This window comes from Nannobrachium achirus (genome assembly GCF_963921795.1).
Source record: "Nannobrachium achirus genome assembly, chromosome: 15".
Taxonomy (NCBI): domain Eukaryota; kingdom Metazoa; phylum Chordata; class Actinopteri; order Myctophiformes; family Myctophidae; genus Nannobrachium; species Nannobrachium achirus.
This window is the reverse complement of record NC_137822.1, coordinates 34,214,272-34,231,148: the sequence shown is the minus strand read 5'-3', so window position 1 is coordinate 34,231,148 and position 16,877 is coordinate 34,214,272. Positions and strand designations below refer to the sequence as shown.

General features: G+C 41.8%; 2 protein-coding genes across 2 annotated transcripts in view; one reads left to right on the top strand and one right to left on the bottom strand.

The window, feature by feature from the left end:
• plpp1a (phospholipid phosphatase 1a) overlaps positions 1–16,877 on the bottom strand; it is a 247,506-nt gene that overhangs the window by 92,860 nt on the left and 137,769 nt on the right. The gene's annotated exons all lie outside the window — the stretch shown is intronic.
• On the top strand, positions 1,643–10,245 carry LOC308298914 (Golgi phosphoprotein 3-like). The gene is made up of 5 exons (XM_080742608.1): positions 1,643–2,138; positions 3,281–3,412; positions 4,368–4,482; positions 7,269–7,429; positions 8,010–10,245. Exons 1-5 carry the CDS (start codon positions 1,944–1,946, stop codon positions 8,271–8,273), a joined length of 867 nt encoding a protein of 288 aa, XP_080598734.1. The 5' UTR covers positions 1,643–1,943; the 3' UTR covers positions 8,274–10,245.

Below are 16,877 nucleotides of genomic sequence, written 5' to 3'. Positions count from 1 at the left end.
GGGGGGAGCATCCCCGGTTGGACATAGCGCGTGAATGGAACACGTTATTCCAACCAGTTCCTTTCCCCTCAGTCAGGTGCCCCAGCTGGCCAGGGGGAGGCATTATAGAGACCAGGATCACTGCATGTATTTTGTGAGGGTACCTACCCTAAGGGACACAGGGAGAACATGCAAACTCCACACAGAAAGGCCCTTTCGCCAACCCAACCTAGGGTGTGGGCGCTGATGACGCGGAGGAGAGAACACGCCCCCAGCACCCACAGCGGGAGTCAAACCCAGGACCTTCTGGCTTTGAGGCAACAGCGCACCATGCCCCCCATCATCATGTAATGTTAAGAAAATATTAGGCTACATGAATTGCTGAAAATACACACTGATTGAGGGATGATAAATACCTCAGTGTGTGTTGTACCATTTTGATAACCATAACTAGCAAGCTTATGCAGGCAGCAGTGCTGAATACAAAGGTATTTCTGTTAGTTCTTTACCAAGGATGGATGTATACATACATATGTATAATAGCCTACATATAAAGCAAGTGTGATGATGATACAACAATGATAGACCAACAGCTGTTAGCCTATTCATTGTTTCAAATTCCGCTCTTCTCAAATAAGCGTGTTCAAACGAGTTATCATCAAAATGATGCAAGTAAGCAACCCAAAGAATTCCTGACCTGGCAATTTATTTCCTTTTAATCCAGGCTTCTCTCCTGCTACTAGGCAAAAGGCTGGCAGTGGCAACCTATTATTTTCCCATCGACATGCCATTGCTGCCACCTTGTGGAACAACTAAATACTACAACCTGAGTAACTGGTTTAAATTGTACAGTTGTATTATTTTCAACATTACAGTAGTTGTGTGTGTGTGTGTGTGTGTGTGTGTGTGTGTGTGTGTGTGTGTGTGTGTGTGTGTGTGTGTGTGTGTGTGTGTGTGTGTGTGTGTGTGCGCGCGCGCTTGTGCGTGCTTCGGGGGCGTGTACAAGGGGCGTTTATCAGTGGGTTGAATCTAGATTAAAACTGCAATCCGTGATTTTGACCCAATAATCTGAATACAAATCTTCTCCAAAAACAATGTGGTCGTCTCACTCACTCTCACTCCCCTTTCCATTGGTGTCGCCTGTCGGACCAAGTTGGACACCAGATTCATCTTAAAAAAATAAAATAAAAAAAAGGGATATTGTGTGCACATTAATGTATACAAGTACATTTTCTTGAAACTTTCTAATCTTTTTTTAAAAATGTCATATATTCTAGAATAGATACATTGCACATTCAGTGAACTATTCCAAAGCTTTTTTGTTAAAATTTAACAAAACAAGGTGATTTATAATAGAGAAATGTCAACCTTCTGAAGTCAGAGTTGCTTGCCTTGAAGTCCAGTGTTTCCTCAGTCAGTTTGGGTTGGGCTGCTATGGCAATGGCATCTGCAATGCTTATTTAATTTACACAATATATATATTTTTAAATGGATACCCGAAACTTCTTAACAAGTCACCATAACCCCAAATACATCTCCTCTGATTCTCTCTTGTCTTGAATGAGCTGTAGTAGTAATGAGCTTTAGTAGTAGTACCAATAAGGTGGGAAATGTTTGGGGTTTTCCTCGGGGAAGGGGACACGAACCCAGCCTGTCTCGTCTAACCTGCTGTTGTACAAAACTACAAAACAAAACTTCCGCATTGTAGCTTTAAACGTCATCCGCCGCCACCATGTTGGTTCAGGAAGTGAGCAGCAGCAGCAGCAGCAGATAATCCAAGTTGTTGCATTAAGACACTGACATCTGCTGCCGTTTTCCTCGCATAAACACGTTTGTTTTTGTCCACGTTTTCTGTTATATTGTCCACTTTGATGTCGTGACGACCAGCCATTCCTTGGCGACAGACTAGACAGCAGATCGTGTCTCATCTGAGGACTGCGGGGTCGTTGTTGTTTATAATAATAATGACGACCACTCTCACGCAGAGAACGTCGGGCCTCGTCCAGAGGAGGACCGCCGAGGCCGACAAGGAGAGGCGATCGGACGGGGAGGAGGACACACAGGGGGAGGAGGAGAGAGACATGACGGGAGGCGACGCCAAGGAGACCCGGCTCACACTCATGGAAGAAGTTCTGCTGCTGGGACTCAAGGACCGAGAGGTTTGGACTTTGGAATCATATGTGTATTGTTGTTGTTTTTTTTGCGGTGTCGCTCGCCGATACATTAGCAGATCTACAAGCTGTGTAGTGTATCTGATCTGCCCTGATCTGATCTTGTATGAAATACAATACAAGCTGCTTAGATGATCTGCTCTTGTCGGCAAGCAACACCGTAGCGACATTATGGGCTTTTAAGCTTTGTTGATGCCTGCCAGCAGTGCCAGGCAACCGTGCGTTTCCAAATGGGAGCCATAGCTCAATAATGATGTTAATTACATTAATGGATATTAATTTTCCATTTAACGGCAGCTGGTAACGTTATTCTGCATTTAATCTGTACGTGTATGTGTTAAATGATGGTTTAGGCTGCTTTAGCTGATTGTATTTCGTTACGTAATCAAAGCAGGAGCTGCATTCATTTTAGAATGTATTTTCAGCTACAACGAACGCCAGGTGGGCAAATGATCATACTGTTGAATGTAGTTACTAGTTAGAGGCTCTGTTTATTATTCATTGATTATTCATATTCTTCTGGTACACCTCAACAACCCGGAACTGTGTAATAACACGTCAACTCTAATCCACCTCTACATGTGTCTGGATATTGCTCCTCCCATGGGCTGTGGTGTGAAGTAACTAACTAGATGTATTTAAGTACTGTACTTGACTACAATTTTGAGGTATTTTGTACTGTACTTGAATATTTCCAATGTCCAGTACTTTATCAGATCCAAATATTGTACTTTTACTCCACTACAATGATTTGAAAACTTTACGTACTAGTTACTTCACAGATATAAATTATAATATTATAAAACTTACATTAACCACTTGTAGCCCTATTTTATACGTAGGTTTTTAGAAAATAGACGATCTACAAGCTCACAACTCGTCGCGGCTTGCGACGCGTTGTGAGCTTGTAGATCTGCTATTTTCAAACATTTTGTAGTTTTACTTTTGGTACTCTAAGTACATTTTGATGACAATACTTACTACTTTTACTCAAGTAGATTTTGAATTCTGGACTTTTGCTTGTAACAGAGTGCATCTACATTGCAGTATTGATACTAAGTAAAGAATGTGTGTACTTTTTCCACCACTGGCCTCTGAGTCTACATACATGTGTGGCTGTCTCCTCCCAGGGCTACACGTCCTTCTGGAATGACTGCATCTCCTCGGGTCTCAGAGGGTGCATGTTGATAGAGCTGGCCCTCAGGGGCCGACTGCAGCTGGAGGCCACTGGCATAAGGAGGAAAAGTCTACTTTCCAGGAAGGTAAGGAATCCGTTCCCGCAGAGTACAGGGGAGTGTCTTGAAAAGAAGATGATCACTTTTTTTTTTCCTTTTTTCCTTTTTTTTCTCTCTTTCGTGAGCATTTTGTGCCTGAGCCTTGACCATGTGTTCTGTACGGCTGCTCCAGCTTTATTATCCCTTACGGGGAAATTAATTTGGTCCCTTTATTGCTCCAGACATAAAACAAAACACCACAGTAAAACAATAACAGAATACAAAGTAGACATGATCAAGACACTTGCCTTGATTAAAGTGCAAATTATGCGCAAGTGACCAGTTAAAACCCTGATTTTAAACTGGAATGTTATACAGATTGCTGTTACGAATGAATTTGAAGATTATTATAATTTTTTTGCTTTTTTGGATAGGACAGTAGACTGACAGGAAATGGGGGGAGAGACGGGGAGTGACATGCGGCAAAGGTCGGCCGGATCGTGAATCGAACCGGCGACGCCGTCAGGCATCAATGCCTATGTGGCAATGCCTATGTGGTACACGCCTGGACCAGTAGGCCAGCGGGCGCCCCCTACTACGACTGAATTTGGAGTGAACCCCTTAGGCCAGGGCTCCACTGTAGCCATTGGGTGTCGCGCCAGTGTCAACGCAAGGACTGTGCCCTTTTTAATCAATGTTCTCCATTGCCGACGTTGTGCTGCGTTCGTGACGCCGATTCGACCCGGTTCATTTTTTGACGCCCGCACAACGCTGTCTTTCTAGTGGAGCCTGGCCGTTAAGCCCTGCTGTTTGTCCGTATTTACTTAGTAAGATGTAATTAGCTCACATCTGTTTCCTTTTGCGTGTGTGTGTGTGTGTGTGTGTGTGTGTGTGTGTGTGTGTGTGTGTGTGTGTGTGTGTGTGTGTGTGTGTGTGTGTGTGTGTGTGTGTGTGTGTGTGTGTGTGTGTGTGTGTGTGTGTGTGTGTGTGTGTGTGTGTTTAGGTGATCTGCAAATCGGATGCACCGACAGGAGACATGTTGCTGGACGAGGCTCTGAGACACGTAAAAGAAACCCAGCCTCCAGAAACGGTTCAGAGCTGGATAGAGCTGCTGAGTGGTACGATAACGCTGATTTCCTCACTACATTTCAGGCCGCGACCCCCAAAGTAATCATATTTTAACTGGGGACCCCCCACCCACCCTGACGAGCACTAAGAGTTGAGGCATTACATTTTGGATAACACGGTTCTATTGTGAAAATATTTGTATTACCAGTACTTTACTAATAATGCTTTATAGCGCCCTCACTGACATATCACGTCGTCGGATTTTATCAGCCAATATCGATCATCATAGTGATCGATATCGGCTGTCATGAATTCATATTCGCAGCACTGGTGTTCCCGGTAAGACCAGATGCTCATACCCATAGCCTTCACTTCAGTTTGTGTGCCGTCTTCTTTATAAAACGTAATTGTCACCATCAACTGGTTTGGCTGGACAAGAACTGCTTCTCAAATTGTCTTAAGCGGAAGTACAAGAAGTACGGCCCTAAAAGCCTGAAGGAAGTTACGTTGACACTGTGCAAATCAGTTTACAGGGCAGGAAAACCATGTATTGAGTGCTCACAGACTCACCTTTGACACAACTTAGTGTTGACTTTAAAAGGTGTGATCTGTTCAGCCAACATAGGAGCTATAGCTAGTAGCAACTCAAGCCTCCAAGCGACTGTAAAGTTGCGCAACGATTCCAGCAGTTTGTATTGCATAATGTTTACCATATTGGGGTTTATTGTCTGGCAAATAAACATTACACACACAGTAACCTGCCTGGAACTACTTCCTGTTAACCATATGTACCTCTCAAAACTAATGTTCTACATCAATCAGAACACCTGTGTTGGTCCTCAATATGGCCGCTGTAGGACTACAAATTGAACCCATGAATAGGAGCAAAATTCAGATTCCACCAGAGCGAGCTGAAGGTGACGGGCAACGTTGATGTTTATTGGAAAACCTTAAAGCAATAGGCATTCCCTGTGTATGGATTATCTAACATATAATTTTCCGAATGTCTGTCTGTCTGAGTGAGTGAGTGAGTGTCTGTCACAGCGTTTCTCCTCAGTGGCTGGAGCAATTGATCTGAAATCGCATCACCATTAGCATATGAACACACCTGACATAACTGTGAAGCCCGTTTGTCACTTTCACAAATCGTATGCTGTATATTAGCATTTTTATGGTGTATCTACTATCTATTCTGCATCTAGCTTGAGGCACGTCTATTCTGCATCTAGCATGAGGCAAAATGTTTAACCAGCGCTGTGTGTGTGTGTGTGTGTGTGTGTGTGTGTGTGTGTGTGTGTGTGTGTGTGTGTGTGTGTGTGTGTGTGTGTGTGTGTGTGCAGGCAGGCGGGGGTGTGTGTGTGGGCGGGCGGGCGGGCGGGCTGGGGGGGGGGGGGGGGGGGGGGGGAACAGTATCTCTGTAGCCATTAAACGAAACGGGTTTCTTACATTGATGCTCCTACATCATGCAAGCACCAGTTAAAGTTACTTTCCATCCCTCATATACTGTGTGCACAGTGGACATCCCATAACCCACACACTGCACATCATTTTGGAGCTCATATCTTTGAACGGGTAAGGGCTAGTTGTTATTGCGACCGTAGGTCGCAGTTACTTGCACACTATCCAAACCTCCACCGGCTGTCCCTCCGTCACTCCCTCCGTCACTCTGTCACACGTCACACGTCACACTTTTGCCCTGCTCATATCTCTGCAACCGTTGCCCCGATCCATGCCAGATTTTGCACACACACTCCTTGCCTGCCAAACTACAACCTCCAAGGACCCCCGGAGTTTCGGGGACCCCCAGGTCCCTGGGGGACCCCCAGGTGTAAAAAATTACCAAATGTGCAAAAATGACCAAATGACCACCCCAACGGGGCTGCTCTCTCTGTGTCACACACACACACACACACACACACACACACACACACACACACACACACACTCTCTCTCTCTCTCAAACATAATGTGTGACCTGCCAAGTGGCAAGGAATGTTGCCACTGTCCTCTCTCTCTCACACACACACACACACACACACACACACACACACACACACACACACACACACACACACACACACACACACACACACACCCCTTCACACCAGGGAGTCCAGGAAGGATGAGCCTCCATGCTTAAATAAACAGACCTGGGTCCACTATCAAGATCTGCCTGTGGGTGTGTCTACTTTTAGCAGGAGAGCTTGCATCTTGCATGCTAGTATTGGCATTTCTCCCAAACTCAATGAAGACAACACACAAGATTTGAAGACTTCTAGAAGAAATGAGACTTTTGCAAGAACATACCACAACACAGTCATGTCATCAAAATGCATCTGTCCCATCTAGCGCCACCATCTGGCTGATTTTTAAAAAACACATTTTTGGACACTGCTCCTACAGAATTTGCCCTAAAATCACACAAACCACTACACAGTATCTCTACAGTCACCCTGCTCCTACAGATTTTGCCTTAAAATCATGCACACCAGTACACAGTATCTCTACAGTCATGTAATCACAACGCATCTGTCCCATCTAGCGCCACCATCAGGACGATTTTGCACAAACTACTTTTTGGCCTATTTATGGAGATAAGCGACCAACGGTCGCTTATCTCCCGATTAGGGAGTCTTACTGGTAATATATTGTTATATTGTGAACCCAAGATTGTGTATCACGATATGTGAGGTGAGTGAATCATCGCACACCAAAATATTTGTGTACAGAAAGGGAACATAATGCAAAAAAGCTGGTTGGGTAATTTAGCAATCATTCTTGTACGTTGATGTTCTTTAGGATGTCGTACTAATGCATCGTATTTCTGGTGTTTCAGGAGAGACGTGGAATCCCCTGAAGCTGCACTACCAGCTCAGGAACGTCCGAGAGCGTCTGGCCAAGAACCTGGTGGAGAAAGGCGTCCTCACCACGGAGAAGCAGAACTTCCTGCTGTTCGACATGACCACACACCCGCTCACCAACAACACTATTAAAAAGGTGAGATAACGCTGATGCAGGTTATTTATGATTGTGTTAATCAGTGGTTTTCAACCTGTGGAGGGATTCCAGGTGGTCCCCAGCCAATTGACGGAGAGTTGGTAACCAAATGGACCCTTACAGGTCTATAACTCTTGAGCGTGTAGAACAAAACCAAATGGTTTCATTTTACTCTCTCAAGAGTAAAATATTGTTAAGCATTTGCATTACTTAGTTTGCAAGAAGTGTACACAATTAGATAATGTAGAAGAATTGTTATTTTGATCAACGTTTGCCTGTCATCTCTCCTAAAACATCAATACATTATGGAATTGTGGACAAAATCTTATCCAACGATAACACAATAATAAAAGTTTGGGTCCGAGAGGCTAAAGGCCCATTCCCACTGGGCCAGATAACAGATAAAAAAATCTCTTTCTCCAGATATCTTTCCATTCAAAGTGGATGGTAGATACAGATGAAAAACATATCTGCTACAGATATTTCTTTTATCTGTGGCAGGTTGAAAACCACTGGTGTAAATGCATACAAGTACACATAACAGATGAGTAATGCATAAATCAAAATTTGTCACACGCAGCGACTTGTCAAGAAGGTCCAAGATTCCGTTTTGGATAAATGGGTGAACGACCCACACCGCATAGACAAACGGATCCTGGCCCTCATCCTCCTGGCCCACTCGTCCGACGTTCTGGAGAACGCCTTCGCACCGCTCCAGGACGAACAGTACGACCTGGGCATGAAGCGGGTCCGTACGCTGGTGGAGCTGGAGCCGGAGGTGGAGAGCACCAAACCCAACGCCAACGAACTCATGTGGGCGGTGGTGGCAGCGTTCACCAAATGAGAAACAGCCGTTCGTTTGGAATTGGAAGATCTGGCTTATATGGACAATGGCATTCGATTGGTCGGCAGACTCTGCTTAAACGAGACAATCTGTTTGGGTCGAGGTGGCGAGATGTTGTTGGTGGCCGGTTACACCAAAATGACAAGACAGTTTTGCAAGCTGCCCTCACACGGGGTAGCTGGGCTCTGCTGCCCTCACACGGGGTAGCTGGGCTCTGCCATGAGCAGAAGGTGTGTTCTGATGAACTCTGACACTACAAACAGATGGGCTTCTGTTTACCATGTTAGATGACAACAAAGGGTAATCAAGTTGGACCACTTTTGGCATCTACTCCAACTTCTGGCCTCTGGCTCCATTTTCTAATTCAAGGATGAATAAAGCAAGTAACATGCAGTTTATACTCTAATTATGGTTGCTTTTTATACTTCGTTCCACGCCGAAAATAGCTAATCTACATGGTCACAATGCATTGCAGCGCAACGTGTTGTGATCTGGTAAATCGGCTATTTTCGGTGGGAGACACGATGTATAACCAAGTATGAATCAGGCTTCATTACTCTCAGACCTGCTTCTAGTACTTGATTCCCACGTGAATGATGCTTGTTGATTCATTTATATATCTTCTCTATGAATTATATCTCTGACTTTGCCTGTTTTAGGAGGACAGAGGTTATATGAGGAACTTGGTATATTTCTTCCAGGACTGATGGTTGGGGAGGGTAATTCAATTAATTGGCCTGAAAAAAAGAAGTCCTTAATTCAACAAAACTCAGTTATCATCTTTGCCACTTTGATGAGGATACATTCTATGTTTTATAGAATGTGTGACTAGTCTTCCATTTATATTTATGTTGATAATAGCTGCTTTAGTAGCCTGCCATTTGCCAAATATTTTGCACAGTGGGTGGCCCTATCAATGGGGCACGATTTAGGTTGAATAACCCACTTCTGAAAAGGAGAATGGGAACTGTTATGTTTGAGCGACCGTACTTTCCAAATATAAAACACCACATAATTTAGCGTTCTCCCTGTTTGCCTTATACTGTATATATACAATAAAGTTCTGTTTCATTGAGAAAGCCAACATGTCCTTGGTGTGAGACAGACACATGCACAGTACAACAGACATGGCCTACTCTGTATCAGATTAATGTGCAGGAATATCTCTGTACCTATATAGCCTGCATCAGAACTGTGACAAAGGAGTTGGAGATGGTGTTGGTCGTTGTTAAAATAGAAAGGTGAAATGGGTTTATTTAGAGTTTTATAAGGTTTCCTCAAAGTGTAACCCTTTCAGTTTTTATGCTACATCATATTTAGGTACTTATCATCAAGCTTTAAAGAAGCTTGACGTATTTATGTTCATTGTAGTGTATTCTACTACAGTGTGTTATTTACGATATTATTTTAGGCACAGATTAAACTCTCAAAAGACTGAAAAACAACAACATTTGACACTCTTAAACCGGTTTATGAAGTTTTATATATGCAAACTCACTCTGAATCAACTTTGGAAAAGCTTGGCTTTAATGTAAAATTCCCATTTTACGGGATGGAAATCCTTGGCTATAATGTAAAATTCCCATTGTACGGGATTGTCTTTGGTCGGAATAATAAGATCTATATGATATGAAATGTCACCTCTTTGTTCAATGCCTATAGGTGCGATGAACTGCTTAACACAGTTTACACTAAAAGAGATCATGCATGTCATTGGTGGAGGGCTGGGGAACTCGTGGATATAGCTACACAGGAAAGAATAATATAATTAATAGACATTTTACGTTTTAAGATGGAAATAAAGTCAGTGAAAGGGATCTTTATGTCCTATCCTCTATACTTATGTATGCTTTTGTATTGCCACATAAAATAAAGGATAGATCCTTTAAGTGCCTCAATTCCGTACAATTTCTCTCTGTTGTCCTGTTATTCTGTTACAGATTGTTTTGTTTCAAAAATAAAAGAAGACTAGTAGGTGCTTAACTCTGTTCGGTGTTTTTATTTTTTCAGTCCTAGGCTAGGTAAGGGTATACGTGTGGATTCAGTGGGGATCTTAACCGCTTGACCACCAAAAGCTACTTTTCTAATAAGCCACAGTGGATTTGATTGACTATATTCTTGCTCTGGAGGGCAAATTAAATTTGCCACCACACAGGAAGACATTATATGACAACAACTATGTGACAGTACAGATAACAATATTGTACAAAAGCTACCATGCAATACAAACTAAGAATAAAAGACAACAAACTATAACCTCCCAGTGTATATTAATCTACAGATGTCCACTAAAACATTTGACTGCAGCCGGACAAAAGACCCCTACAACATCTCAGTAGAACTAATCTATTCCTGCACTTGAACACTGATGTACTTCTGAGGCAATACATTGAACATACTATGTAACGCTTGGACTCCATCTTACCAGATGCTCGATTGGCGTACAACTGGTACCACTGTTGTCTAGTGAAGGAAATGGTCAGTTCTAAAACATTTCATTGAGACTTGTAGTGTTTCAAATCACTTTTATTTGTATAGCCCCACACTAAATGGCTTTACAGGTTTTTTTTTTTTTTTAATAAATACAGTTCAGTTCAGTTCATTTTATTTCCAGCTCCTTGGACAAACAAATACATATGCAATGTGCATTTGTGCATATGAGCAAGACAATCACATTAGAAAAGAAATAGTAAGAAAGTCCAAGGCACAGGTTGTCAAGTCCATATGACAGATTAAGGTGTCCCAAGATACTGGAAAAGGGGAAGGGAGAAACATAGTGCTTATCGAGCCCTACCCCTGGCTCCCTAAATACAATATTGGTCAAGGAGGTTGATGTCCTTCAACCAAATATATGTCAAGCTTCTAGAGAGGCTTTCAGTACCAATGTCTTCTGTGTGGTATTTATTTTAGCATCGATACATGAAACACATGCACTATGCTCCTCAGCAGAAGTCATCGTTTCCATTCACGTTTTTGCTGCAGTTCATCCATGCATCTGCACTGATAGAGCCATGTTTCAGCACGGTACTCCTGGTCCACTGTACTCCTCCAGCAAGTTGTACTGTGATCACTTTAGTCCAGGATTTGCCATCGTTCCACCTGACACCTGGTATTTCTCTGCCAGTGAAGGGGGTCCACAACCACTCTCTTCTTGGTGTCTGAATGACCCATTACACTGCGTTATCCATTTTCTCTTGGATTGCAGTTGGCTCTCGTCTCACTTGAATTTCATGACGTTCTTATAGTTCTTGGTCAGGATTTCCAATAGTTTGTATATCCAGTCGAGATTGTCCCCAACTTTGCGCAGCTCCTCTGCACACAGCACAACTGTTTCTGTATGATCTGAGGAAAGAACATGAATGAATGAATGATTTTTTAAAAACATTACGACATACATTGTGACAACATAACAAATTGTATGGATGTCAACAGATCATACATGACACATCACTTGTCTTAATCCATTTCCCACCAAAAAAGTAATCCTTAATAATGTTATACTTCATGCACATTTTATGTTATTCTCAAAGTCAGTGCCTTAGGCCTAGCTATTAATACATACATAGACTTGAGAATAGACTAAACATTATACTGTATGTAGGTTATATTCATTCAATCTGCTAATGTAGGCTACTCACCATGGCTAGCCATTCTGAAGTTCTTTGGTTCTGCTTTGCTTTCACGGATACAAAAGGCACAGCTCATTCTTACTGTATATAGCTCTGTAGGTCTGTCTTGACAAGTAGAACAGGTTTGAACTATTGTTAGCAGGGCAGTGTTATATACTGTACTGGTGATGTAATTTACTCTGTCGTGGAACCCCTCTGTCAGTGCCAAGTCCCTCCCTCTCCCTCTTGTTACACTGTTTACAATGTTATTACACTCACTGGAACAACATCAAAATCCCTTATCGCTCATTCATGTGCTGTTCTTTTTTAATCCACATTTGCATGACAAAGCATGTTGTTTGATACTGGTAGATAGTGTCCCTGAATTACATTGGGGAGGATTGCACTTACAGTAGTACAAAATGTATCATAATGATCTAGTTCTGCACCGTTAGAATGGCACAACAATAGTGGAAAGGAACCTCTGTCCCTATCCAATGTCTGACAGGCTGAATGAACTGTTGAAAACAGTCACACAACACTGTCATATGTCAATCACTGTACAGATCAATCTCAGAAAATTAGAATATTTTGTAAAAAAGCGTTGCAGATGCCTTAGAACCCCAAATCATAACTGACTTTGGAAACAATTCCCACTGGACTTGAAGCAACTCTGACTTCAGAAGGTTGACATTTCGCTAATATAAGTCCTTGTTTTGAGTGGTCTTGTGTAATATTGTAATATTTTGAAATATGACTTTTGATATTCATGAGCTGTATGCCTTAGAAATTCAAGATTTTAACAAAAAAGGTTTGAAATAATTCACAGAATGCGCAAATGTATCTAGAATATATGAAAGTTTCAAGAAATATATGAACGTTTCAAGAATATTTACTTTTACAAAATATTCTGAATTTCACTAAAACTAATAAGACAGTGATGAACAATATAGTTCTAGTTATTATAATGCTTAGTGGACAGTTCATACAGAGATTGATATGGCAGTGTTGTGTAACTGTTTTCAACTGTTCATTCAGCCTGTCAGAATAACATTGAACAGGGACAGTTCCTTTCCGCTGTTGTTGTGCCATTCCAACGGTGCAGAACTAGATCATATGACACATGTACTAAGTGTGCAAGTCCTCCCCAATGTAACTCAGGAACACTATCTGTCAAACAACATGCTTTGTCTTGTTACATTAAAAAAATATGGATAAAAAAAAGAGCAGGACATGAATGAGTCATATGGGATTTTTATGTTGTTCCAACCGACCGAGTGAGTATAACATTGTAAACAGTGTAACAAGAAAGGGAGGGACTTGGCACTGACATAGCGATTCCACGAAAGAGTAAATGACAACACCAGTGTACTGTATACTGTTTGACACACTGGAAGGCCCTAATCAATATTTTTCTGTCATTATCCCAGGTAGGCCTACATCCCTAAATGCCCTATTTCACAGGCTTGGCTTCATTTCAGGATTCTGGGCAACTTAAGTTCACACAAATGAATAAAATTACAGTTCATTTTCTCTTTTTATGAACTCAAACTCTGATGTTTTGGTTTGACATCATCAACTACAGGCATACGTATACGTTCTAGGTCAGTGGTTTAAAATGATTGATAAGAAGGCCTGCAATCTGCATGTATATGTGTCACCTGGAAATGTTTTATGACATTGTTAACGTGTTGAGGCATGCCCCGGCCCGTCTATCAAAGCAGGGTGGTACTAGAACAAAAACATCACATGTATCTGGAGTCAGGTGAACTTGTATTTATGCAATTGCATTTTTCATCATTTTAATGTCAGCTTTGCTGCATTCTGAACTTCCTGAATGAGACCTTCTTACATGAACCCAAACATACTGTACCTATTCTAGGCATGTCATAATAGCTGAACATTCCGAAAGAAATCAGAGAAAATAGCAGATCTACAGGCTCACAACCCACTTTCTGGTGAAGAGGTTTCGTGTAAAGGGAACAAAGAAGGGGATCACTTACAGTAGACTGCTGGGGGACCCCAGTCAACAAAGTACAATGGGTTTAAAGGACTCTAATAGGAGTTTCATTGGATAAAGTCCACTTACAACTATGGGAGCATTATTAGAGTTGATTTGGCCTGGTTTCCAATAGCACCCTTATAAAACAGTTGCTTATCTTATCTACTTCCATAATTAGTCATGTGACATGTATTGCCACAGCTGTGTGTGTGTGTGTGTGTGTGTGGAGACCTGTTTTCAAACTAAGTTGACTAAATATGAAAGTCTTATCGCCATTACCAGTGTTATGTAAAGTGAGATTTTCAAAAAAACACAAATATCATTTATACAACTTTGGCTGACAAAACAACTTCCCAAACCAAATTGAGCAACATACTTCAAGTTGCATCCGGTACAAGTTCTGATCAAATTATCAGCAACATTATGGACATCTGACCTGTCACTTGTGAGTGGTGACTGGTGACTGTCCCTTGTACACATTGGCTTGTATTCTAATCTAGAGCCTGCACGAGGAACTGTCACAGTGTGATTTACTAGGTGACATGGGAGATAAGATCTTTTTCACACAGCCATATTGACATTCAGTAGACTAATGTTACATCCTGTACAGGTGCGATAGCCTCTAATTACTTGCGCCAGCAGAGCGTGCAAGAATACTGCTTTTGGCTGTGTATGTAAAGTAGGTACAATAGGTACAGTGTGTAGGTAGGTAGGTAGGTAGGCTACGTAGGTACAGTAGGTAGGTAGGTAGGTAGGTAGGTAGGTAGCTGTGTGCGTTTAATCAGGGACCAGCATTTCTGGCAACGTCATCATCAATGAGGGACCAGCATTGCTGGTGATGCCAGTGGTGATGTCACTGGCATCGCCAATGGTGATGCTAGTGGTGAGCGCACCTCATGGCGGGCTCTGCTGGCGCACAAGTAGGCCATACATGGCCTACTTGTGCACAAGACGCAAGTTGGCACATCGACAGAGTGGAGTTCTAGACTAGTTAAGGTCTTGTTCCATTTATAGGCCTAAGTGTAGCAAAGTCAGTGAGGCAACAGGCACATAGCTGCAGTCTAACTCTTATAAATGGAACATAACCTTAATTAGTAATTGTAGCATTGGTTAACACTGTGTTTACCCTAGGCCTATAATATTTCATATATGGCTGCTGGGGGGAAAAATGTAAATTGTATGGATGAAAACATAATTCATCAGAGGATGACAGCCAACTAGTCGATTACAGCACAACTGTCCCTCCAGGTATATGTTCTGTCACTCTGACATGCAATAGACTGAAACACACCATACAGTAAGATAAGGTAAGATAAGATTCATCGTTATTGACCCCAGGGGTATTTCACTTGATGGTAGCAACAGCAGTAATAGTGAAGGAACATTTGTGTCAAGAGACATTCCAAGTAAGATGAGAATAAATATACAATAAAATAGATAGACATTGTGACACTATAGACTTTAAGTCAATTTGTTTATCTTAATTGCAAATAACACAAATCATATAGGCCTATGTTATTTGAGGATACAACTCAATTAGATCTACAGTATTGTTGTCCTTTCACAAATAAAAGGTGACAACCCATTTGTGTGCATGGCAGTCAAAACCAATTTAGATGACAAATTACATTAAATAAAATAAATATAAATGGCTTAATTCACCGGGTAAGTCTACCTTACCCAACAGCCCTGTTTTTGACAATGTGTATAAATTCTCAAATTAGCAGTTGAGAAGCACCTATGTAAAATTCCCCTTTCCAACAACAGTTTGGATTTATAAAGACACATTATCTACATTGGCTCTTGTGGTATTCCGTTATTCCATGCCATGAGTAGGCTGTCTGATCAGTGTCAGTGTGATTATTAATTACTTATGATTATCTTGTAATGTAAGGCCAGCTGAAGGCAGTGGTTCTGAACCTTGACCTTGAACTTCAACGTTGTTAAGATCAACAGGTGTTTGACCCCAGCCCAGTTTGTAATAGTGTGTGCCAACGGTGACGCAATTGTAGTCCTTAGCGGCCATATTTTGGGTCAAAACACAATGCTCTACTCCAATCAGAACACCTGTGTAAGGCTGTGTTGACCCAAGAAATGGCCGCGCTTATATTTGGCAGGGGCAGTAGGCTGGCTACATTTGTTTACGTTTTCTTTTTGTTTTATTTTTCCAATCCAGGCATGTCCATCAGTTGCTATTTATTAATTTCCCTCTCTAACTTTACAACAGTTAGGCGGGGCCAGGCCTACATAGATAGGCTACACAAACTAAAGGTGTTGTGAGTGTGACAGCTAGTAGCCCAAGTCACAGGACACAACGCTACCACCCTTCAGCCACCAGGGGGCAGCACACTCAATCAATTGGAGAATAAACATCTGTGGTTTTGTTTTAGCAGGAGTTGTTTTATAACAAAAAGAAAAATCAGCAACACCAAAATTGAGTGATTTCTAATTAATTGTTTTGATATTATTGTTTATCCTTTGCTGTAGTGTAGCCTAATCAAAAGCTGATAGAAGAAGCCACAATTTTGAACAAAATCTTTAGCATTTCAAGTATTTGAGGTAGAAGATTTTGGAGTTAGTAACTTAAACTCCATACCATGGCCAAGGGTGCACATGAGAGAAGTGTGTAGCCTAACTAGAAACAAATGGACACTTTATGGGTCCATTTGTACACTCTGCTAGGACTCTAATGGTGTTTCTAGCAGCCTAATAGATTGTTTCTCAAAAAGGGGTCCTTGAGAAGTTCCAGGGGGACACCAGCTATAAATGATAGTTAGGAACCAAATAGACCCTTATGCATGGGTCTGCATAGACCTAACTCAGAGAGTGACAGTGTACACATGAAACCAAATGGACCACTCTCATTGATTTTACATTATAAATTGGGGTCCTGGAGATAGAAATACTGTAGGCTACCGTTAAATGGGAGTCCAATGCCTGTCAAACTGGGGGTCTTTGAAATGAAAATGTTTGAGCACTGCTAGAGCCGTAAAA